The sequence below is a fragment of the Wolffia australiana genome, chromosome 7 (genome assembly GCF_029677425.1).
Source record: "Wolffia australiana isolate 7733 chromosome 7, ASM2967742v1".
In the NCBI taxonomy this organism is placed as follows: domain Eukaryota; kingdom Viridiplantae; phylum Streptophyta; class Magnoliopsida; order Alismatales; family Araceae; genus Wolffia; species Wolffia australiana.
The window spans coordinates 2794860-2819160 of NC_135841.1; the positions used below are offsets into that span (position 1 = coordinate 2794860).

General features: G+C 39.4%; 2 protein-coding genes across 3 annotated transcripts; one reads left to right on the forward strand and one right to left on the reverse strand.

Moving 5' to 3' along the window:
* Positions 1 to 4263: 4263 nt before the first annotated feature.
* Positions 4264 to 6545, reverse strand: LOC144705919 (Mitochondrial transcription termination factor family protein). Its single transcript, XM_078578785.1, has 3 exons — positions 6399 to 6545; positions 5044 to 5117; positions 4264 to 4907 (listed from the first exon to the last, which is right to left on the reverse strand). Exons 1-3 carry the CDS (start codon positions 6415 to 6417, stop codon positions 4377 to 4379), a joined length of 624 nt encoding a protein of 207 aa, XP_078434911.1. The 5' UTR covers positions 6418 to 6545; the 3' UTR covers positions 4264 to 4376.
* A 6365-nt stretch (positions 6546 to 12910) lies between these two features.
* LOC144705817 (exosome complex component RRP45A-like) lies at positions 12911 to 17537 on the forward strand. 2 transcript variants are annotated; one of them, XM_078578642.1, is made up of 9 exons: positions 12911 to 13538; positions 13629 to 13838; positions 14601 to 14696; positions 14775 to 14889; positions 14982 to 15062; positions 15466 to 15654; positions 15768 to 16030; positions 16503 to 16561; positions 17188 to 17537. In XM_078578642.1, the coding sequence occupies exons 1-9, from the start codon at positions 13402 to 13404 to the stop codon at positions 17397 to 17399; spliced, it is 1362 nt and encodes a 453-aa protein (XP_078434768.1). In that variant the 5' UTR covers positions 12911 to 13401; the 3' UTR covers positions 17400 to 17537. The 2 variants fall into 2 exon arrangements, with proteins under 2 accessions (XP_078434768.1, XP_078434769.1); XM_078578643.1 differs by having other exon boundaries at positions 13402 to 13542.
* Positions 17538 to 24301: the final 6764 nt, after the last annotated feature.

Here is a 24301-nt window from a genome sequence, read left to right on the forward strand (position 1 = left end):
AGAAACTTCCTGGCACATACATTAAGGGAGCCATCGAAAGGTGACTGAAACACCAGAAACAGGGATAATTGGACGTTATACTTGTAATCAAACATCTCACTACAGATTTCGATTCATCTTCTTCTTGTTTGAATAATTGGACGTTGAACCCATTTCATATGATGGGCTTCGCCCCCTTGGCGCTGCTCCGCTATGCGCTATTCATGCTGTAGAGAAGACTTTATGGAACCGTGCTTTCTTTTGCTTGCTTTTCACCGCTGAAGGTGATGCCAATCACTGCTAACTGCTTCTGGTCCCAAAGATTCGAGTTTGATATTTTCGTTAGTAACTTATCTTAGACCAGTGACCTGGGGCGTACTATTACCACTACGTACCACACCACCGGGCGGCTCGGCTGAATGCCGAGTCTTCCTCCGCCGCCAACTCAACGTCGTCGTAACCAAGCCTAACCAAACCGTCAAGGTCACTGGTACTTTGACGTTATAGGTGTGGGGAACGAGTGACATTAAGAAAGAATTAGGTTCACACCGGTACTTCGAAAGGCGCCGGCTCCCCCCGGATGGAATGCTCTGAGCAGTTTCGGCTCTTATATATCCGTAGTTGGGATTCGTCATTTCTTTGTGGTCGTAACAATCACTTCAAGCAGTGGAAAGAATAAAAAATGTGCTCCAAGTCCTTGGGCTGTTGAACAGAATCCAACCACACTTGAATGGATGGTACAAAGTCCTCCAGCTTTTCATACTTTTGAAGAACTTCCAGCTATCAAGGAGACGAAAAGCTATGTGAAGTAAAAAGGTCGTCGACTGCTACTAAGAACCTAACAGAACTTTTCTTTTGATTTCTAATCTAATGTTTGTTAGAAAGAAAAAGGCGCGAGGAGCGGGAGCAGATTGTGGCACTCCACTCGCCGCCAATGCGGAAGGATGCCGCCGAAAGGAATGGAACGCTGCTTCGCTCTGCTGGATGCGTCGGATCCAATATAAGAAGCTCTCTCTTTACCCGATCATTCAAACATGTGGGCGCTTCATGCACACCTGCTCTATTGTTGCGTAGCAATAGAAGCCTGTTCATGCTGCTTCGGCGGCGCTTTTCTTTCAGAACCTTCTCTTCGCTCTGGACATGAGCGCTAATAGACTCGGGGAGGGAGCAGGCGGTGCGTGTCGTTCGTAATGGAAAGAAAGATACCATTCCTTTAGAACCTCTTTGTTGGATCGCCGGCGCAAACACAGTGGTCTCTGACCAGGACCAGGAACCCATTCGAATTTGGATCTTGACATGTCGGTTGTTTTTAACCGTAGGCATCTTGCTAGGAAGTTGGTGGGCTCATCATGAATTAGGTCGGGGTGGGAAAGGAAATCAACCGAGACCCCGTTAGTAGCGGCGAGCGAGAGCGGATTGGGGTTTGAATTAAAAAAAGTGTGTTCCGGTTTCATTCGATTTGTTGTGAATTGGATGATGGAAAAACCGGCAAGCAGCAAGCGTAGGCTGTGTTGCCGTAGCCCGCCCTACTGAGTTGTACAAAGTCAGCAACTGGGGCACAAGCGTAGGCAACACAGGACTTACGGGGTGGGGCGCGCAGTGAAATGTAATTGTAAAAGGTTGGAAGATCTGGCCAAAGAAGGTGATAACCCTGTAGATTCGTTCCCATGGTTCGATCCTTCCCAGTAAAACGCGGCGTGTTCGAATTCAGATCGCTTTTACGCGAGAAAGGGGGACCACCCTCTAAGCCTAAGTATTCCTCAATGACCGATAGCCATAAAACTCAATTGTGACTGATTCTTTGACTTCGTAAAGACCGGAAATAGATGAGGCGCGAGGAGCGTGAAGATTCAGACGAGCGTGAAGATGAAGATTCAGACGCGACTGACGGAGCGCGAAGTAAGCGGATAAAATAACGGGTTTCGTGAGTAAGGTGGGAGCGGCTAAGCAAGCATCTAAGTTGGCCAGGAACCTATAACTGGGGGATCAAACCTGGAACAATCAACTTACAATACCTTGATAAATAAGAAGCATCCGAAGAAGCTCTTTCATCATCAGCATCTGCTTCATAAGAAGGAAAGTCTCGCTTCCCATGTCAGTCAAAAAGGTGGGGAAGGTAGCTTCTTTCAATAGGTTCCGAAGGCGCGACTCTAGGAGCGAAGTCAAGAAAGTTACGAAGGCGCGTATGAGCAGAAGCGACGGAGCGAGGTGCGAATTTATGAGCAGAATGCTAGCGCCCTATTTTTATGCTCTCTATCTTACCAATTTCTATCTAAGTTCCTCTCAGAATCTGGTATGGATTCTTCTTCTTCCTCTTCGAGCCAGCTTCGGAAGATGACGTGAAGCTTCTTCTAACGGACCATCCGCTATGCCTATAAGATAAGCTATCAATCAGTAGGCTTGCGCTGTTCACTTGAAGGGAGGGGCTGTTCGGTTCAATAGGAGCCCTACTTCCTTCAGTCACAAGAAAATGAGTCGCCGCCCCCTCTCATTGCCATTCTTTCAGATGTTGAACATTCGGTATTGTTCTTCATTCGATGTGACGTCTTATGTTCAAAATAACATAACCTTGCATAACGTTTCTTGCATTCACGCTGCGCCCCTTATGCTCCTAAGCGCCTTGCATAACATGAATCGTTGATGAATCTTCATCTTCATCTTCATCACTCCCGCTCGTAAACGCTCCTAACTAAGCGCCTAAAGGCGCCCCCGCTCGCTCGTCTTCATCTTAATCTGAACGCTCGTCTTCATCTGAACGCTCGTCTTCATCTTCATCTTCACGCTCCGTCGCGCCTTTATTTCACTCTTTTGTCTCAGTGAAGGAAGCGGAGTTCACTACTACTTATAGGTCGACGTGAAGTCAGCGAGTGTAGGACGAAGGACTCTTTCGTTCTCGTACAGGAGTTACATTACTTCGTAACCTCTGACTGACATTCCACGTTCCTGAATCCACTTCTTTTATAACCTTTTAATTACTCATAGAATTGAATTTCGCACCGGAAATTCAATTATGTAGTGACAGGGACTCGCAGCTTGTTGTAGTTCATTCAATAACGGGAGCAAACGAGGCGATCCTTGAGGCCTCCGTGCCGAGGGCACCCGGAGTTAGGGGCTCAGAAAAGCAGGAACTTGCCAGGCCGCCACTCGACAGGCCGCTCTCCTACGGTTGAATGAGAGTTTCCGAGTTCTGGAGTTCCGGAGTTCTGGAGTTTGCTGTCCAACGAGAAGCAGTCCGGAAAAGCAGCTCTCCAATCGGGAAGGCAGTCCAACCTGTTCCGGAGTTCTGGCGCTTTGGTGTTTCAAGTCCCAGCTGCGATGCGGATTCGAGGCCGCCTGGCCGATGGCACCACAAGCGAAACGATCCTCGAGGCCTCAGTGGAATTCCCCCTTTTAGTGTTGGATCCACAAGGGCTTTTGAACAAGTTTGATAGGTCATTTTGGTACTAAAATCTCTGTAGTTTTTCCCTTCCTTTTAGTATTCAAGAGTAGGAAAAGTGGGTCTTGGTAATTTGCATTGCGCACTTAAAGGTAAGGGCCCTAGCGGGACGTTCTGTCAATCGGGGAAGGTTTTTGGTGACAACACCTGGAGATATCAGAAGTGAGAATGCTGATATGAGTAACGAAAAATCCTGTGAAAAACACGATCGCCTGCCAGTGGAAGGCTTTCTGCGTTCAGTAAATCTACGCAGAGTGAATCGGTCCCTAAGGAACCCCTGAAAAATAACATTAGCATTGCTCTTGGTGCTCCCTCTACAGTGATATCCTTACCTTGTGATCATCTCTCTATCACCAGATCTTCAGTTGGCTCTCTCTAGATTGATTTTATTCACTATATTCTATCATAAATACTGATTTGCCATAAAAATAAGAGAGGAATATAAGGACAAAAGAAGATGAATCCCAGATGTATAAATATCTCTTCCTCTTTATTTTTTCCCATCTCTGAAGAACCCTTAGTTTTACAGTCTATGTCAAGCTTGTTCCCAAGATTCAGATACTTTCTTCATTCTTTATTGAATTTTGAGTGTGTTGTTTGATTCAAGAGAAACTATTACGAACTGAGTAGAGTATGGTATCATCTCCAAACATTTGTTCAAATAAAAATCAAATAAAAGATGATGACCCAAATATCAATATTTTGGTCATCATGCGTGGAAAATCATGCTTTGAATAAAAAGTTAAAAAGGATAAAATGGTAAAAAAAAAGTGTCCACCCCAACAGTTTCAGATTATTCAAATCTTAGAAAATACAAATTCCCCTCTCCAAAGTAAAAGACCAGAAAATCCGGCAACATGGTAAAACATTAAAATCATGCAACACGGTTATTTTTTTCACATGAAACTAATTAAAAAATTAAACCATAAAACCCAGCTCCAACCTGCCAAGTGGCCGTCATCTAGAAGCGGGCCCAACAGCGGTTGCATTGTGCAATACAATCTCCTTTACAGTCAACGCTATACCCAAGAACCCTAGGGTTTCTCACAAGCAGCCTGGTCAACGCTTTCCCCTTAATCCCCCAGTTGCTCATCAGCAGACCCACGTTGACTTTGACCTCCTCCTTCAGACTGCAGCCCAAAACGTCAGGAAATTTCTTCAGCAGCTTAGCCAGATCGTCGTCGGTGAGGCCGACTTCTCTGAGGAAAGTCAACAACTCATGGATGTCTACGTGGCTGGGAACCCGTCTTTCCCTCTCTTCTCCCCAGTAGGAAGAGTGGGCCCACCCAAAGGCCTTTCCCAGCATTGAATCTGCTTCTTCAGAGGAGAAGTTCAAGGACAAGATCAGTCGCTTAGATTCTTCCCATGACTTGGCTTTGTCCTCGTCTTCGAGGAGGTCTGCGTTGACCGTTGTGTGCGTTGACTTTTGTCTCCACTTTTTATGGTGGGTCAGTTCAAGTCCCAGGCTGAGTTGGAAGTTGGGGATATTCAGCTGGGACGCAGGAATATGTAATTAGTGAATGTTTGTTGAAAATAATAGTAAATTCTTGGAGGAGGTCTTTTTTATCTTTTTTTTTTCAAGAATGGAGTAAAATAAAAATGAGAGTAAATATGAGAATGTGGCTCACAGTTTGCTTGGTCCAGCTCCTTGGAGATTCTGGTATTGCCATGAGAGACAGCAGCGGCGTCTTCCCCGGCAGAGCTATTCAGTTCAGAAAAAAAGAAATTAGAAAAAATGGCAAAATAATTTGTAATTTCAACGAGAGAAACAATGTATAAGTTACCATGAGGAAATCGCAGGGATAACCTGCAACGACTGTATGAAGAACAGTAAGAAGCTAAGAATATAGGTGCGATAACTCTTGTTTATGGCACTATAGTAATGGGTTGATCATCGATTTGAGTGATCTTCCTTTTTTTCTTTCATATATATATAAGGACACAAGGAACTGTTGTATTATTATTCTTTATATCAAATAGAAAAATAATGATTATTATCTCCTACCAGTTAATAAATAAAATTCAATCAAGATATTCTAAATTGATCATTTGCTCTCTATTTATTTAACTATATGATTGTTTATCAGAGTCTCTGGCCAAAGGGAAGAGAGAAAAGAAAAAGGATATAGTATTTAACAATTACATTTTCTGCTTGAGGTTAACGAACCACGAAAATAAATTCAATAAAAGGTTTCAATGGATTATTGAGTTATTTTTTAAAGTTAAGAAATCCATTGGTTTTTGAAGGTAGGAACCTGCAGAAGCCAACCGGTTTTCTAAGAGAGAAGAACCAGAGTTATTTTTCAAAACCAGAGATTACAGCTTCCTCAGGTCAATTTTGTTCAAGTTCTACGTTCTAATTGTTCCCTTGACCTAGGCCAATAAGGAATACGGGCTCATCATCATTCAATAAAATAAGAACATTTTTTTAAGTCGGAAGCATCATTGAAGCCACTAACAAAAACCTGAAAATTTTCTTTAAAAAAAACACCTGAAAGTTGTTGTTTCCATCATTTCGTTTGAATGCTGATTAAACATCTACTGAACAGAAATTCCATTCTCCGCAAAATAGTTCCGGTTCTTCTTCTAGACTGGTTTCTTAGCTCGATGCTTATTTTATAAAGAATCGACATTCTTCACGGAAAGAACTAGAGCAACTCGAAAAATCAACCGTAAATTATCCTTTAGAAGCAAGCCACACAGCTCCCCCGTGTCAACATCGGGAAACAAAATTATAAGAAGGAATTTTTATTGAGAATTTCTTCCGGGGTCAATTGATTTGAAAAACCGCAACGCCGGAGAGGAATTTGGTGAGAAAGCCTTAAGAAATTGCAATTTTACACATCAAGTGTTTAAATTTCCACTTCCTGGAGGAAGCAAATCGCACAGAGATGCATCAGAAGGACGATTTCAACTAAGAAAAACACAGAATTATCAAAATTTCAACGAGAAAAAGAATTTAAAACAGTATTTGGAGACTAACCCATGATTCCAGGCGGCATATTTTACTTCTCCGGTGAGAATCTGCGCTCGTCGGCGATGGGTAACAGCGCAAATCCCCCACAAGAAGGTCCATGACAGCGGATTTCTCCTCCAACCAAGAAGGCATGGTTACAAACACGCCGAACGATTTCTCTTTCTCCCTGAAAAAAATAAACTCTTTCACATTAATCCAATAATCTTGAAAAATGTACATATACCCCACTTTTGGGTTGCAAGTGGAGATAAGAGACTCTTAGAAAATGGGCCCAATAGGACATTTCATGGGCCAAAATGGTCAATTAAATTGTACACTTAATCATGTTTTTTTTGCTGCAAACCAATGTAGGATTTAAACACAATCAGCCAAAATGGTGCAAAATGGGACCTTTAATGAGATGATCACAAATGGGCCAAAATTGGAAAATAGTTAATTCGGATAGGACCTTCAATGGGCCATATTGGGCCAATTAATAAGATAAAGTAAAAAATGTAGATATGCACTAGAAACGGAGGACACGTGTTATCGACACCGACGTCAACATATGAAAAAAAAAATCACAATGACAGCATCAACGTCAACAGCTGTAAAAGTTGATGTCTTTTGTCTGTTCGGTCCCGAAAATTATCATCATTCACATTGACATCATTGATGACCATCATCAAGTAAAAAGAATTCATGACCGCCCACAGTCAGTCCTGCTCAGAGTCTCTCTCCGTCATTCCACACGTGACTCACCGGAGTGACAGTCACCCGCTACTTAACACTGCTATTGCCTGTTGCAATAACTCTCTTTTTCCCCTGCTGTTGATGCAGGTATAGCTTGTCCCTTGACTAGGGTTGGACATTTTGGGCCGAGGACCGGAGTGACCGAACAAAAACTGGTACCGTCAGTCTACCATTTTAGGGTGGACTGGCTGGTTAGATCGGATTAGGTTCTAGGGTCAAACTAGATTGAGTTCAGGCATTAATTAATTTAATATTATTTTTATTATAAAGGTATAACACATAAGTATTTTAATTTGTAAACACTTCTATCCCCCTGATCCCCCTTCCCCTCTCCTGCTTCCTGCCCTTGCTCCCCCTCCCCATTCCCCATCCCTGCGCCTTGTTTTTCAAAGATCAGGTCTGTTCTCTGGATCTTGCGGTTGGCTGATCAACAAGCCAACATATTTGGTTTCTCCTTTGTCTCCAAGGTAAGAGAAAATTATGATGTCATCTTTATCTCAAATCTGGTTACTATTATTTTCTCCAGACAAATTTGGAGGTGTATTTTTGGTCGAATTTGTCCAATTGAATGCATTGTGGCACATTTTTGTTAGTGTGAGTAAAATTTTTGCATTTTCTCAGAATGTTCAATGGAATCTTAGATTAACTTAGGGTGTTTTCTTCTGTGAGACAGGCACTTCCTTTTATTCCAGCTAGATGCCTAGGAATTCATGGAACGTATTCTGGTGTGTGAGATTTTTTTGCTTGGAGTTCGTTAATTGGAATTTCCCAAATATTCTCACTTGTCTCAGGAAATTTTACTTGGAATTTTATTTCATGTAGAATTTAAAAATATAATTTGGGTAAGTACCTAGCTCAACATCATTTCAGTTCTGTCTTTGCAAACAACCCCTCGATCTTCTTTCATGATTGGTCTTTGTTACCATTGAGAATCAGTAAATCCACCATGCTTGTTCTGAATAACATGATATAATAAAATATGTGTAAAGTTTAAAATTTCCTGAATTGTCATGACATGTAGTGCCATTACTTCGTTTATTTAATTTAATAAAAAAGGAAATACACTGTCTTCATTGGTCTTTTAAGGGCGTTATTGTTGATTCTTTGGTATTTTCTACTTATTTATATAACCATGTTGGCTTCCACGAAATAACTTCAGCTTCTTGTTTTTTTCCATACATCGAACACTGAATAAAAACAATTGGTATATTATTTTAGTGTCAGGTCTGTTAATTTATCATTTTACTTTCTATTATATTGAATTTTTTATTTACACTCTCTCACATCGTTTGAGCAAATTCATTGAAGTATTCTAGCTGTCAATACTTTACATATTCTACAACCTTATTTCCTTTATTTGGATTGTGTGCTTAAGCTGTAGAGGGACCAGGATGGGGGAGGAAATGGAGAGAGAAAGAAAGAGGGAATATTAAGAGAAAGAGAGAAAACTAGGAATAGAATATGGAAAAGTACCATAAAGTTTTTCATTTCAATTTTATTTTAAAAAATCCTATTTTACTATTGGTCTTCCATTTTTAAAATTATTTACTTTTTTGGTTGCTATAGAATTTATTTTCAGATTGATTATTCTAATATTTCACCTTGTTATTGCTTCTGACCTGACTGCCACATGGGAAATTTGTTTTTTGTTATTTTTCTGAACATTATTGTTTTTTATTTTTTTATCATCATTAAAATTATCCGTTTTGGTTCTTTCTATACATCAAATTGAAATTCTTGATTTTTTTCCCTTCCAATATGAATTCCATTGAAAGTGTCATCAGAAAATTTTGACCCATCCTTCTGTATCAAAGTGACAATAAGAAAATTTTATGGAAGCACAACTTCAGCTATTGTCTATAACATGTTTTTGAATAAAATATGAAAATTATGTGATACCTTTTATGTTAGATATGCTGTAGTGTTTTGCAACTTCCTCCACAATGCAAGCGTGCAGTTATTTACTATGTGACATAAACTGTTTTTTTTCCATTTGTTGAATTTATTTTAGGTTTTATAAGACTACTCACCTGGTCTAATGTTTCATAATATTTTTATTCATTTATGAAAAATGTGTGCCTCACAGTTTTATGTCTTACCAAGAGCAGATATTGACATGACATATTTTTGGCAATTCAGCTTGTGATTAATGGTTTTGGGTAACGACCTTGTACTTTACACAACAACCATTGATTTAGAGACAAGGGATGATATGTCTATGGAGGACACCAAGACTTTCTGCATAGGAAACCATCATCTGTATCATCTGTATTATAGTAAGTATACATGAAAATTATTTAAAACTAGACAAAATAACGACAAGGGATAAGACAGGGAGCATAGAGTTATGGAAACACTTGAAAATGTGTCAAATCCAGCATCACAAAGACCTAAAGCTTTGAACTGGTGTGAAACCTATATCAGGTTAATTTTCAGGCTAAAAACTATTCAAGCAGATTTATGAAGGAAATAAAAGTACTTTTTAAGGCCTCGTTGTGAATTTGATCATGCCTTTATTGCTTATTGACCATAAAAATGTAAGAAAATTGTAACCTTTTATGTAAAAAGTGTTTATGCCACTATTCTAAATGGGAAGCTTGTACGATATTCAACACCTAAAATATTACCGTAAGGAATAAATATGGACATTCAGACCAGCTCGAACTGTGTTACCATACTTCAGATCATTATGAATTTAATTGATGAAGCATGACATGGATTCTCATCAATCCAATATTTCATATTTGGATAGTCGCTCATCATTTAGTTGGTTTTCATCAAATATTATAAACTCACATAACTGGTACATAGAAATTAATATATTTTTATGTCCTAATGCCCAAATTAATATGTTTTGTAAGTATTGTCTGAAAAACTAACAATGCTAGTTATAATATAAATATGGATGAAATTTAAAAATGCCAATGAAGGATAAGGAGTCATTAATGACCAATATGACATATCATACATGGCATATGTTCTAAATTTGGTTGTGCAACGAGGATTGAAGGAGCTAGGTATTTGGGTATATAAATTATTTTCCATTTTAATGTTTATTTCAAAAATATTTGGTACATACTTTGACTCATATTAGAGGGATAAAAACTCAATTGTGATGCTAACGATGAAACGAAGCAGATGTGCACCGATCACATTTGTGATTTATTGGATCATTGAGCGAGATGGGTTGAACTGCTCATGTGTATAGCCTCTCGAAGTATCCATGTGATCCTCCACACATCGAATCTACTTCTTCACCTTGGAGAGCTCCGTTCAACCTCTGTAGTCGTTGTTACACCGTCCCGATCACATCAAGAATGGAGAGGAGCCATGGGAAGAAGGGAGAAGAAGGGGAAGGCCCATGGACAATTCTGGCTTGGGTGAATTTCATTAAGTATATCTATAGTGTAAAGAACCAACACTTAGAGGATAAGGAGCTATCATGATTTTCTTTCAGGGCCTTCCCCTATTTATACTAAGTGTGTATTTTTCATAAAACCCCCCAAAACTTAGGTATATATTCCAATGTCCAAAAGACCATTTGTGTGCGACCCTCTAGGTGTTGAGTTCTAGAGGCCTTGATTTGAATGAACAGCTCAAAATGATACGCATCAGAAGACTTTAATGATTCATAACGACATCAACAAAATCATGAAACGAAATAACCTTTGCACGATTAACATCTGTGATTCCTTTGATCCTCCAACGAGTCGCGTGGAGCTGCTCATGTGTGCATCCTCTATAAGTATCCACGTAGTCCTTGACACGCTGAATCTCCTCCTTCATGTTGATGATCTCCGTTCAAGCTCCGTCATCATCATTACTTCGAATAGGAATATTTAGAACACATGCTTAAAGACTAGTGACCTCCGTATTATGATCTCATCATAATTCACTAAGTCCGATCATATATTCATGGACTTTGTTATAAGCATCACCTACGCACTGTAATGAATATTTTCTACAAATGAATGCGGAACGAGATATGGAATGTGTGATTGGCTTGAGAACCACATATATTACTATCAGTTTGAAAACTTGCCATTCCAATTGAAGCTTCACCACAAGTAGTTTGCCAGTGTCATAATTTATATCATGATTTGGGCATGGAAGATCATAATTTTTTCATTAAAGATGTTCCCACCAGATGGAACTTCACATATGGAATGATTGAAGCAACTTGGGAGAAGGAAATATGTTAGACAAGAGAATGAGTGATGCCAAGCTATTCCATCATGGTTGAAGAGTGAGATCTTTAGATAAGGTTTGTCGAATGATCTGAAGGGTTTTATGATGCCTCTAAGATCCTTTCTAGTCAGATGCCTCAAGTATTTTGAGTGGATCAACTTTTACTAGATAAATTTTGATCTGTAATTCTCCGTTGAACAATCCTACTCCTGGTCTCCCTACGTCTCTTCGCAACGAGAAAACAAGGTCGCTTGAAAGTGTGTCAACAGTAGTGAAGGACATGTTGATAGGTTATCAACTTTTATTAGATCACTTGATGTTGAAGCCTATATTCCCCAATGAGTCAATGTAACATGCAAGAAAGAGGATTGAGTTTTTCCCTTACAATTTTCTTACTGTCAACGTTGTTGTGAAATTCCTGAAAAAGTTGTCCACCTCTTCAACTTCAACCAACCAGTTAATTATTGAAAATCTGCTGTCTATAGTTGAGAAACGATCAAAACTAGTAATTGTATTAGTGGAGATGAAGAAACCAATCAAGCGCAATCCAAAGACCAGAACTGATAATTTCAATCAGCTTGAGAAGAAGTGGATGATTACTTAAAAGAACTTTGCATTGGTCCTTGCGATGGCCTACTCAAATGGTGTCAAGTTGGTCCACAAAATATCCATGATTCGTAGTGCTTATAAAGGAATTCCTCTCTATTTGTGCATCGAGTGCTCTGGCAAAGCGTCTTTTAACAGCACGAAGGGATTGTCACTTTTCAAAGAGGATGATTATCTATGGAATCTGTATCCATACCAAGAACTTTGAAATGTTGGGCTTCTAAGGCCAAAATAGAATACAAAGAGGATGATTGCAAATTAGAGGAAATTGAGGCAAACAATGATGAATAATAATTATTTCGTGATCATTTTTTCTGAGAACACTTTGCGGTGAACACCCATTCAAAAGCATTTAGGTCATAAAATTTAGTAAGAAATCTTTAACCCAACAGTGCTCTCTAAACAAAGGAAGATAGTCTCCTATCACTAGGCTCACAAACCAACCTGTACTTTTGTTCTTATTATTCCTAGATCCATGAGTTTAGCAGCACAATAAATTTTCAATATCTTTCCCCTTTCTTGAGCCATTAATCATGATGTGTTTCTATGCTTGTTATTGGTTGACGCCGTTCAGCAACATCGAAGCTATGCTCTATCAAATTGAGCTAAGGCGATATTGCATTCAACATCTAATGGGAACTTTTTATTTTAAAGACGAACATTATAGATTATTTTATAATATGTTCTTCCTTGCAAGGGAGGCCTGCGCCTCCCTTTGGTATTAACTAGTCGACCTGTCGTACCAAGACTGGAGCAAACTTTAGGTACGGTTTAGGTCTTTGCCAAAAACAGGTATCGAGCCCGAGGCATTTCAACCCTTCGTCGTCTATTGACGAACAGGGCATTACCTGGTGTCGTTGTCATAGTGTTCATAGGCTGATGACATCGACAACTGCAGATCCCTAAATGGGCCTTATTGGGCCGAGGGATAAATATACATAATAGTATATAAATGCCACATATTTAGGATGCGGGCTCCATCTACCTACTGCCTTCCACAAACGAGGCAAGAAATCGATTCAAATGGAATTTGCTATTCTGTGATCTAGTTGTTCATGTCACTTCACTGTTGATTTTCAAATGTTATTTCCAGTTTTAACTTTTTTTTTTTTATATATTCTACGATCTAGTTGTGCATGCCACTTCAACGCTGATTTTCAACTAGTTTTTCAATCTTAAACCTTTTTTTGCTATTCTGTGATCTACTTGTTCATGTCATGTCAAACCTGATTTTAACTAGTTGATCTTTTTTTGCTATTCTGTGATCTACTTGTTCATGTCATTTCAATCCTGATTTTCACTAGTATTTCCAATTTGAACTTTTTTTGATATTCTGTGATCTACTTGTTCATGTCATTTCAATCCTGATTTTAACTAGTATTTCCAATTTGAACTTTTTTGGGGGATTCGGTCGCTATTTCTGCGGATCCCCTTTCCGCCACCATAATTGATTGAAATTTGAGTAGCTTCCAGATCATAGTTCATGGAGCAGAGGCTGGCGAACAGCGTGCGTATGAGTATCAACGAGAAGAAGTTCATAGAGAGTGGATTGCTTTCAGAACTGCGGATTGATGGTCGACAACTGCTGGATTATCGTAATTTGATCATCGATCTCGGGAGGCGGGTATTCAGACTTCGTCTTTATGATTCAATACAATTAACGATTACTCCGATCTTTGTATTGCTCTGAACCGTCTGATTTGATTACAGAGAAGATGGTCAGGCAAGGGTACGCCTGGGAAATACTCTTGTAATGGCGATTGTGACTGCAGAACTGGTTCAGCCGTATCGAGATCGCCCTAATGAAGGAATTCTGTCAATTTTCGCGGAGTTCTCTCCCATGGCAGATCCGTGCTTCGAGACAGGTCGCCAGGGGGAGCTCCCTGTTGAACTGGGACGGATTATAGACAGAGGTTTGAGGTAAATATCCTATTTCCGAACTTTTTTTCGATTCTTTTATGAAGAATTGACTATTTTGGAGGTCGAGCTGTTCAAGAACAATTCCTTAATTTCCATTAATAAGGTTCATACAAATTTGAACCTTAGTTATTAACTCATTATTCTTCGATAATCAAAGCCGCAGTACCAGGAGTGGGCAAGGAACCAATCGTAGAAGAAGATTTCTTTGATCCCTTCACTTTCTTGCTTGTATTCATTTCGTTTATAACTTTATAACACTTTCTTTCTTCGTTGGCACTGTTGTGAATTGACTTATTTTGTTAAAAACAAGAATAGCAAACCATTTTTATATCAAGAATCAGATGCGTATTTCTCTCAGCTATGGTTTGCCGTCACTCGGGTTGAGGAGTAGAGAGGATGATGGCTACTCATCTTTCATTTTCACCGAGATGATGACGATTACTAGTTTGCCAGTGTCATCATCATCCATCCACGAATTATTGACTGATGATGACGACGACCCATCAATGCTCTCTTGTTACTTTCTTTAATTTTACTGTTTCAGATGACTTGTAGTGATGACTAGTTATCATTATCCTAATCATTCGCCTGTGGCTAGGATGATGACTGTGATGATGATTCTGGTTTCATCATTCTGGCTGAAAACAAGGACAATGATGAGGCTGACTTGTCATCATCGATTGTAGATGACAAACTCTGTTCTTGGCTTTCATGGTTTTTTGAAGACCTATTTTTATGGAACTATACGGACCTTAATTACAGGGAAAGCTGGGCTTTGGACATGGAGGCTCTCTGTGTGATCTCTGGGAGATTTGTTTGGGCTATTCGCATTGACCTTCACATTCTTGACAATGGGGGGTGAGCTTTGAAAATTTAACATTCTGTAACTGTTGAAAAATACTTGAACGACAATCCAACTCCAGGTATCTCGTTCAGGAACTTGATTGATGCGGCCAATATAGCTGTCTTAGCTGCCCTCATGACTTTTCGAAGACCCGATTGTTCTATTGAGGGAGTAGATGATCTGAGGGTTACTATTCATCCCCCCGAGGTTAGACTCAAACCGTTTTATTATCTATATTTTTATACATTCTCATTACTTGAACGTGGAATCTGGGTTTTCTTTTTCTCATCTCTGGGCAGGAAAAAGAGCCCCTTCCTTTTATTATCCATCATCTTCCAATTGCAGTAACGTTTGGAATATTCAATGAAGGCAACACTGTAGTACGTAATGCTTGCATATGCTATTTTTTCCTGTTGCTCTCTCCCTCTCTCTCTTCATCTCTCCCTCTCTTGCATCCTCTCTCTGTCCCCCCTCTCTCCATCTCTCCCTCTCTTGCATCCTCTCTCTCCCCCCCCTCTCCCCATCTCTTCCCTTCTCTCTTCCTCTCTCTTACTCTCTCTCTCCCCTCTCTCTTCCTCTCTCTCTCCCTCTCTCTTAATCTCTCTCTCTCCCCTCTCTCTTCCTCTCTCTCTCCCTCTCTCTTAATCTCTCTCTCGTTCCCCTCTCCCTCTCCCTCTTACTCTCTCTCTCTCCCCCTCTCCCTCCCGCTTTCTCACCCTCTCTTCCTCTCTCTCTCTCTCTCTTCCGCTCTCAACCTCTCTGAATATGCAATGCATTATTCAGGTGATAGATCCTTCTCATCTTGAAGAAGCTGTGATGTTAGGAAGAATCACAGTGACCGTGAATTCAAACTGCGAAATATGTGCCATACAGAAGGCGGGTGGGGAAGGCATCCCGCCAAGTGTTATCACTCACTGTTTGAAGGTCGCCTGTTCCAAAGCTGCTGAATTAAGTGCTCAAATTGAGAACTCTGTGAGTAGGAATACCATGAGAAAGACCCATTTTTTATCCACTTTTTAGTCTTCATTTCTTAGTATTATCACATTTGGTATGATAACGAAGGCCATTTATTTTATTTTTTTCAGGTAGACTCACACAATGAAGGCCGTGTTCTTAGGCAAGTGAAGCAGTATTCTTTGTCCTCTGCATCACCGTGTATCATAAAAGTGGACGATGATGCAAACACCATTATCATTGAGAATGAGATTGATGAATTGAAGTGTCGAATGGAGGAATGGAATCCTGTGTCTGACGAGCGCCATGGTGACATCAAAGTTCGTGGCATTGGAGATGATTCATTTTCTAAACAGAGAAAACGTAGCTCATCTGTTGGTCACCCATTAAACTGGTAAAGCAATACTATATCAAATCTTATCTTGATTTATCTCTTGATATTTCCTTATTTCATGAGGCAGTCTCTTTGGTTATCTTTTTGTTAGGATTTGAAATCTTCTTAATATCTTAAACTCTGATTGTTAGACCTCAGATGAAAATCAATTTTTAGTTATTTCATGTCAAGTGCATTGATGCCAGAACTATGCAACTTCTCTCAATCAGTAGTCTTGTGATATGATGCTGCTTTGATTCAAAATTTCACTAGTTTAATATTTATTTTTGTTTCAATGGACTGGATTTAGAGTTTCATTTTTCTCAGCGCATCACTCGGCTATTTTCGATGCCATTAAACAAGTAGTTCTATAAAGTTTAAGAGTTTTCCTGGAACTAAAACCTACAGAGTTTGTTGCATCTGCGGTTGCAAATTGAGGATAATAATATTTTCCTGGCTAAGCTTTTGAATTCTCTATGTTTTTTCATGGCAGGGATCCATACTCGGATGTCATTCCTACAAATATCCTTCGGAAAGTAATGATTGCGCCAGGTAGGAACCCTTATCCTCTCTCTCTCTTTATGTATATCTTTCTATATAAATCTCTCTCAATCTGTCTGGAACCTTCATCCAATCAATATATATCTTTATCTCTCTCCCCCCCTCCCTCCCCCCTCTCTATTTATATCTATGTCTAATCTAGACCTACATCTATCTTTTTTATTTATTTTAAACATACAATATCTATTTATTGATCAAGAACACTATCCACTCTCTCTCTATATGTCTATCTACCAATCTGTCTCTATCTTTGACTCGCACACACATATTCTTGCTTTCTCTGTGGAACCCTTAGCCTCTCTCTCTGTACACACATATATATACAAACGTATTTCATCAAAAAATATACATGCCCACATATCGATTTATCGTTCTCTCTCTTTATCTCTGTGGACTCGCACAGACATTCTCTCTCTGTGGAACTTTGGTCAATCTCTCTCTTTCTGTTGAACCTTGATCACTCTCTCGCTCTGTAGAACCCTTGGCCACTCTTTCTCTCTCTCTCTCTCTCTCTCTCTCTCTCTCTCTCTTCTCTATCTATCTATCTATTGATCAATTTATCGCTAGAATCACACACTTATTCCTTCCTGGGTTGGCACCCTCAATTGCATGCCCAGGAACATTGTCGGTCCTGAGAGTGGACCAGGAATTGGTGAAAGTTCAGGATAAGCAGGAATCCAACGTGGACCCATTTTTGGGGAATCCAGGTAAGGCATCAGTTCTAGATTTGGGCCGACCAAAGAGCAGGCCCATTACTCTGAGAGATGCGGTGAAGCCCAAGGATCGTCGTAGACGGTACACTCCATTGCCTTCTTCCAATGACGTATAATTTGCTGCCGAAAGTGGCCTTGCATCTTTTTTTTGTTCTAGCTGTACCCACCATTACTTATTCCATCTGTCGCATAAATAGATTATTGATGTAACCAAGTTCATTGTGTTTAAGAATTTGTGTCATGATATCGCATAATTCCAAATCAAAATGTATTGATTTGGTGGAGGGAACAACCACACTTAGCCTCTGGTCTCGTCCCAGACCCTCGGACATGGGATAGGACTGAAGACCTGATTTGGGATGTGGATCAGGATGGTAATCCATATTTTCAAAAAAAAATCAGGACGGTACTTCAACCGTGTCCTCTCCTAGGCATCCCAAATGCATTGAAATGTGTTTGTCAGCAGCCGTGCACCTTTCTCTTTTCTTTATGTCCTTAAAGCCATGTATTTCTGTTATTAGATATCAACCCTTATAATTCGGATCCCTCATATCGGGTCCACGAGACCCGATAGGTGTAAAACCCAGTATAACTACTGGGTTATGATGTAAAACCTAATGACTAATTATAGTTGGTTGAATCTCGTTTTTCTTCTGGCGGCTATGGTTTGGACAAGTGGAGAAGAAGCTTCTCTATTGCTTCTCTCCAAGATCAGCTGAAAGCTGACAGTGTTAGAACAGGACTGCTGGTGCATCGGATAAGATGCTTGGACTCAGGACATCCCTTGTCCGAGTCCCTGCGTTCGCTCCTCACCCTTTCCAGAAGTCACAGATGCAGGCTGTGATACACCACGTCACGTTCTGCATCTGGCATCCTACACAGATTCAATTCCACTTTGGCAGGTTCGAGGTCTGTTTGAGTAATCCAATTGGCCAAAGATCTTATTCGAAGACTAGATCAGCTGAGTCAGTCTATTTAACCGGCTGAGTTGACGATAAAGTTCAGGGACGGATGATGATTTTCCAGGGACTCCATCCCCTAACCGTCATCAGTCATCCGTCCTGACCTCAAAACTGATCATGGAACAAAAGCCTTGGTGCCATCCATTCCATCTTGTGATACAATATACTCTATGTTTACATTCGGTCATCTATCCATTCTATCCTGCCCCTCGGCTAGAAACGGAATGGAACTGCAGCCTACGTGACAGATGCCTGACCAGATTTCTGTTCCGTCATGCCTGATCAATTAACAATCTACTACAAAGTCAGATCAATCAAGAGATTAGGGACAGACAGACAGAGAGAGGGTATGAGAAAACAGTTTTTCAGACCACAACTACTTGAGCACATCAACCGATTCAAAATAAGATCAGCCAAGTGGATAGATTGGGTCAGCCTCGCAATGGGGCAGAAAATATATTAGAGAGAGAGAAAACACCACTCAAGTGGTGCCCAAAGTCATGCCTCGTAACCGGACTCCAAATGTCAAAATCTCTTTCTTTCGTGACCTTTGGTTACAACCTTTCTCAACTACGTGTTGGGAGATACAATTTTTATGGATGGAGTTGAGTCATTACATCCATTCATAAATAAGGGATGATCAAACTTGCTCAGAGAACTTTTGAGCTTTTTGGACTTATTGATCGATGAATCATCGTGGTTCGAGTCTGAATCTGAGGTTTTAGAGAGAGGGAGAGAGAGAGAGAGAGAGAGAGAGAGAGAGAGAGAGAGAGAGAGAGAGAGAGAGAGAATAGGGTAAAGTGTATCATCTCTCCTATTTTTGTTATTGATGTTTGCAATCTAGAAATCATCTTAAATAATTTGAACAAAAAAATTGTAGTGATAGATTAAGATGGATAAGAGATTCAAGGGATAATGAAATAGAACTTGAAGAAAATATAGAATGATATATTGTTCAAATTATTGAGAGTTAATTAGAAAATAAACCCAATGGGTTGATAACTAATATAACTGAGGTAGAGGTATATTTTAGAGGGAGATCGAGATAATGATAATTAGATACATATGATTTGAGAATTAGATTAAAAGTAAATGTTTCATTTTACCAGAATGTATTCTCATTTTTGGCCTAATTCTTTTTCTGATGATCGATTCAACCTCTGATAAAAAAGATAAGACCTTGGTTCCATTTCATCTCTTTAATAAGTTTAGCAATGAGCATAATAACCCTATTGTTTCGATGGAGAGAAGAACATATGATTACCTTTTTCAGAAAATTTCCAAATGTGCAATTTAAAGAAAGTTTTAATTCCTTATTTTACCATCTTCAACTTTATGTATTCCTCTAATTGTAGAGTACATTGAATGTTTTGGTAGCTTCTGTTATTCATATTAACAGCTTCTCCAGGAGGAATATTTTTATGTGGTGCTAACGATTCAATAACTATCTTTGTAGCTCCATGACGGAGGCAAATTAGCTAATTAATTTAATTTGTCATTGTAATTTAATTTGCCTACAATAAAATAAATTTGATAAAATATAGAAACTTACTCAAATGTATAGAGTAAGGTCGTATCCACAGGGACTGGCCTTTAGGTATATATTCAATGATTGAGTTGTTAGTTAATAAGAAATAATAATAATAATAACACCAAAGATAGTGAATATAAGAAGAATTAAGTAATAAGTAAGTATAGGGAAAATTAGTTTAATAAGATAAGTATAGAAGAGGGAATATCCTATATTATATGAATATGTATTTTATAGATACTAAGAATAATAAAGAATTATGATACTAGATATTATACTTAAGAATGATAGTAATAGAGTTAGTGAAATAGTAGAAAAATATTTATTAAGAGTAATTAGTAAGAGGATAGAAGAAGAGGAGTTAGATAGAGGGGTATGTATATATAAGGAGAGAGTATTAAGTGATTATCTAACTATAATATACTAAGTAAGAGTTTAGATAAGTATAGAGAGATATTAAGGGAAAAGAGGAAGTAATAGTAATTAAGAGGTAATTACAATAATATAAGATCGCATATACTTATAGATTACTACTTATATAGGTGAAATATTTGTTATAGAATTACTATAAACATTTTAGATGTTTTTTTACATGTCTTATATTTTTATGTATTTTTATAGATTTTTTTAGGGTTAATTTAAGGCGTTGAAAGGCCTGATTTAGTCAAACACCTAAAGGTGTTCGACCCAATGCTCTAAAGGATGTCAAACTAAGAGATATATACTGTATTTAATTCTTAGATGCTTTTTTAATATATTTATATAAGTTTTTAATAGCAGAAAATCAAAGATAAGGGGTATTTCTGTTGAACGACCGTGAGGTGTTCGATAGAATGCCCGATAGAAGTCAGGTAAGAGGGGGGAAATAATATGTTTTAAAATTTTATAAGGTTGAGATATTAGAACTTAGGTAAATTGAACAAATAATCATCGAACACGCTAGGTGTTCGATGAAATGCCACAACGAGTTTGCGGTACCAATTTCAACGAAAACTCGATCACGATATTGATTGAACGGGAAATTAAGCATCCAGATTAACTGAAAACATACAAATCAACCGAAGAAAGTCATAAAATAACCTGAATCGCCCTGATTTGAAGAACTAGATTGGCGGCGCCGATCGCCACTGTTGAGCTTCGGTTTAGGGGTTCCCTGGCTCTTCTCCTCCGTCCGAGTGCAAATCCAAGCTGCTTCGGAGCTTCTTTGGCTCCTTCCTCGCTGTCCACAACCGCCGGCGCTGTCACAACGCCGCAGATTGCTTCCAAATGGGGAAGGTATCTCCGCCGCCGCTGAGGGCTTAAGGTTGAAAGATAGTGAAATTGGGGGCCTTCAGGGCCCCTTTAACGGCTTGGGAGGGACCTCTCAGGCCATCTGATGGAGGGGGCCGACCCAGAGGCCGTTGGATGGCCTCCAGCCGGCGGCGTCAACGGCCAGGGGCAAGGTTGGGTGGAAATGCTCATGGCCATCCGATCGTACTTATAAACGTCCAACGGCTGCGATTAAATTGCAGCCGTGGACCCCCTTACGGTGCACCTCGGTTGCTATGTCACCATCCCCGTCAGCCGCCTCGTCAGTAATAAAAATGCATTATTTTATTACTTGTTCTATTTAGTGCATGAAATGCAAAAATCTTGTGAAATTGAAGATAATACACATGAAATGTACGCAGAATGACCTGAAAGTGTGTATGTTTACATGCCACATTTTGGGTCTATCACTCCATAATGTTTCAATTTATGCTCTTACCTATCATCTAGTTATACCAAGATAAATGTATGATTTAATAAGGCTACCAAAACATATTATAGAATGGAACTGAGATAGTGAGGATTAGAAATCTGGATTGCAACAAAGAGAGGTTTAGAAAGTAAGAGTTAGCATATTGATATTTAACTGAATATTAAAGGAGATACTAATATTTATATGTATTCATGGACATCATTATAAACACTACATGTGAATAACATTGAATATATTAATTTTTCAATGAACTTAAAATTTATTGCGAAGTGTGAATGGCTTGCAGGCCATATAATTTCATCACGAGGTTTAAATGAAGTCCATGAATATTGAAATAATAAGTGAATTTATATAAAATTATAATATAGTTTTATTCAAAGGATACTTGAGAAGGACATCAAAATATACAGATAAAATATCACTATCTACTCATGCTCATATGATAAGGATAGATGGTTGGTCCTATAATCATTTCTGTGGAGATGTTAAGTAGAGATTGTGCTTTTAAGGGAAAGTTATATTGAATATAAAAATATGAATCCTTGAATAATTTTATAAATAACTTTATTATTATGATTTAGTAAGTGATACTTAGCCTTGAGACACCAAAGACACATTGTGGGTAAATGGTTGTGTTTTGATTATGGCCTATGATTCCTTAATCACATTATTCAAGAAGTCTTAGCTCGGATGTAACAATTTCTGGGATGCGGAGCCTCGATTGGATGAAATTTAATTGGTTCACACAGTGGAAGACTATGAAAAAAATCTTAATTACATTAAAAAACTATGATCAAATCAATTGTGCACTGATCAAATCCATGTTTTCTCAGTTTCTCGAGCAAGATGGGTTGAGTTTTTCATTAGTCCACCCTCTAGATGTATCTATGTGACCATTGGCATATTGAATCTCCTTTATCTTGACAAATCCTATTATTGGACCTATGGCATCATTACAGCCTGCTAATCCCATTTGAAGTGGAGAGGAGCTGAGGGGAGAAAAGAGAATAAGGATGTGGCACCTGAAAAATTCTGGCCTGAGTGAATTTTTTAGGGATCTTCCCTATTTATTCTTAGTGAGATTTTTCATAGAACCCCTAAACTTTAAGTATAACTTCAAATGTCTTAACAAACATTTGTGTGTGACCCTCTAGTCCCATGTATCAGTTTATTTGAAAACTCTGGTGGCCTAATAGCCTTTATTGGCCTTCTAAATTAACTATCTACACCATCATATAGATTAATTATTCATAGGTTGATTTAAACCCAGTCAAAAGGTCAAGTTTCCAGCTCGAGGGATGTCATGCTGCACCTCATGCTCTAGAAGATACAAATGAGCGCATTGACTCACTCATAGAACCTTGTAAATAGTCCTTTATACATTCGTGTTTGTAGGATGACTTGGGTATGATCCTTGTCAAAGTGTAATTGGGCATCCAAATTACTAGTGATGTTTTTGAAACTCATGGGAAACTCTCCTATAATATTCCATTACCTTAGCCAAGGACTTCATCGCTTCATCTTCCTTGAGTCGTCTCCTCTTATATTGAGAGTAGACGAGAACTTCATGTTGTCCCAAGCTATGACAATTTAGAATTCTATCAATAAGAACTCCTAGGTCAAAGTCAAAATAAAGCCATCCACAATATTTCTTTGGTGTCTCATGTTTAAGAACCACTTAAAAAACCGTGATGTGGAAAAAAACCAACTATTTATCCTTAGTGTCTCCACCCTATGGCTATAGGATCGATCGTAGTCATCATCCAAGAGTGAGAATATAATGTTATTCTATACATATACATTGATGTCCTTATGGAGTATCATTCAAATAGGAATATTTATAACACATGCTCAAAGACTTAATGATCTGTGTATTATGATTCCATCATTATTCAGTAAATCGGATCATGTAGTCATGGACTTCATCATAAGCACCATGCATGCACTATAACAAAAACATTGTATTAGTGAAATTTGAATAAGATATTGATTGTGTGATTGGCTTGCCCACCACACATATTTTCATCCGTAACAAGCCACCAAGGTCATTTTGCTGTAAAGATGGGCTTCTATGCCTTCATATAGAGGAGATTTTTTTTTTGGCAAAAATCACGGTGCCGGGTACGTCCAACCCTAGGGTTTTGCCCGTAGTCCGATCCAGCCGTGCCCTGGATGCCACCCAGGGGGGTTTTATTTATAAAGTGTAGTGTTTTTCAATGTTTGTGGGCGTGGATAGAGTATATATATCCCAATTACACTCGGATCCCACTCGTCCATGCCCATAGTTAGGGAAAAGAAAAGATACATGAGTGATACCTCGCGGACGCTCGAGGAAGTGTGTTCGTCGTCAGTTCTCCGGAGCGATTCCACGAGGTCATTGTAGCGCTTGGTTGCGCTCTAGTCGGGGTGGTTCTTCGTCGTCGTCATGTGTGCTCTGAGTGGGCGGAGTGACGCTCTAGTCGAGGCGGGCGCGGTCCACGCCTCGTACGCCAGCGCTCCAGGCGATCCTCCAATCCCGCGGGCCTGGCGTCGCGAGGAGGCGGCGTGTGCGGAGGGAGGGCAAGCCAAGACGATCGAGCCGATGACATCCTCGGGCCATGGGCGGAAGCTCCTGCCAAGAATAGAAAAGATTGGAGTGGGTGCGAGCGTGTACCGCATGGTTGGCGAGGGCATCAGCTGTCTGGTTTCCCTCTCTCAGCTGATGACGAAAGCACGCGATACGCGAGCAGCACCGCATGATGTCGTTCCACGCTCGACGTAGTTGCCACTGGGAGCATGTGCCTA

Coding starts and splice junctions, on each gene's coding strand:
- LOC144705919 (XM_078578785.1), bottom strand. Junction 4,908..5,043: donor GGAGCTGGACCAAGCAAACT/GTGAGCCACATT, acceptor CCTGCGTCCCAG/CTGAATATCCCCAACTTCCA.
- LOC144705817 (XM_078578642.1), top strand. CDS start 13,402: ATGGAGCAGAGGCTGGCGAACAGCGTGCGTATGAGTATCAACGAGAAG. Junction 14,697..14,774: donor CACATTCTTGACAATGGGGG/GTGAGCTTTGAA, acceptor TATCTCGTTCAG/GAACTTGATTGATGCGGCCA. Junction 15,063..15,465: donor TCAATGAAGGCAACACTGTA/GTACGTAATGCT, acceptor TGCATTATTCAG/GTGATAGATCCTTCTCATCT.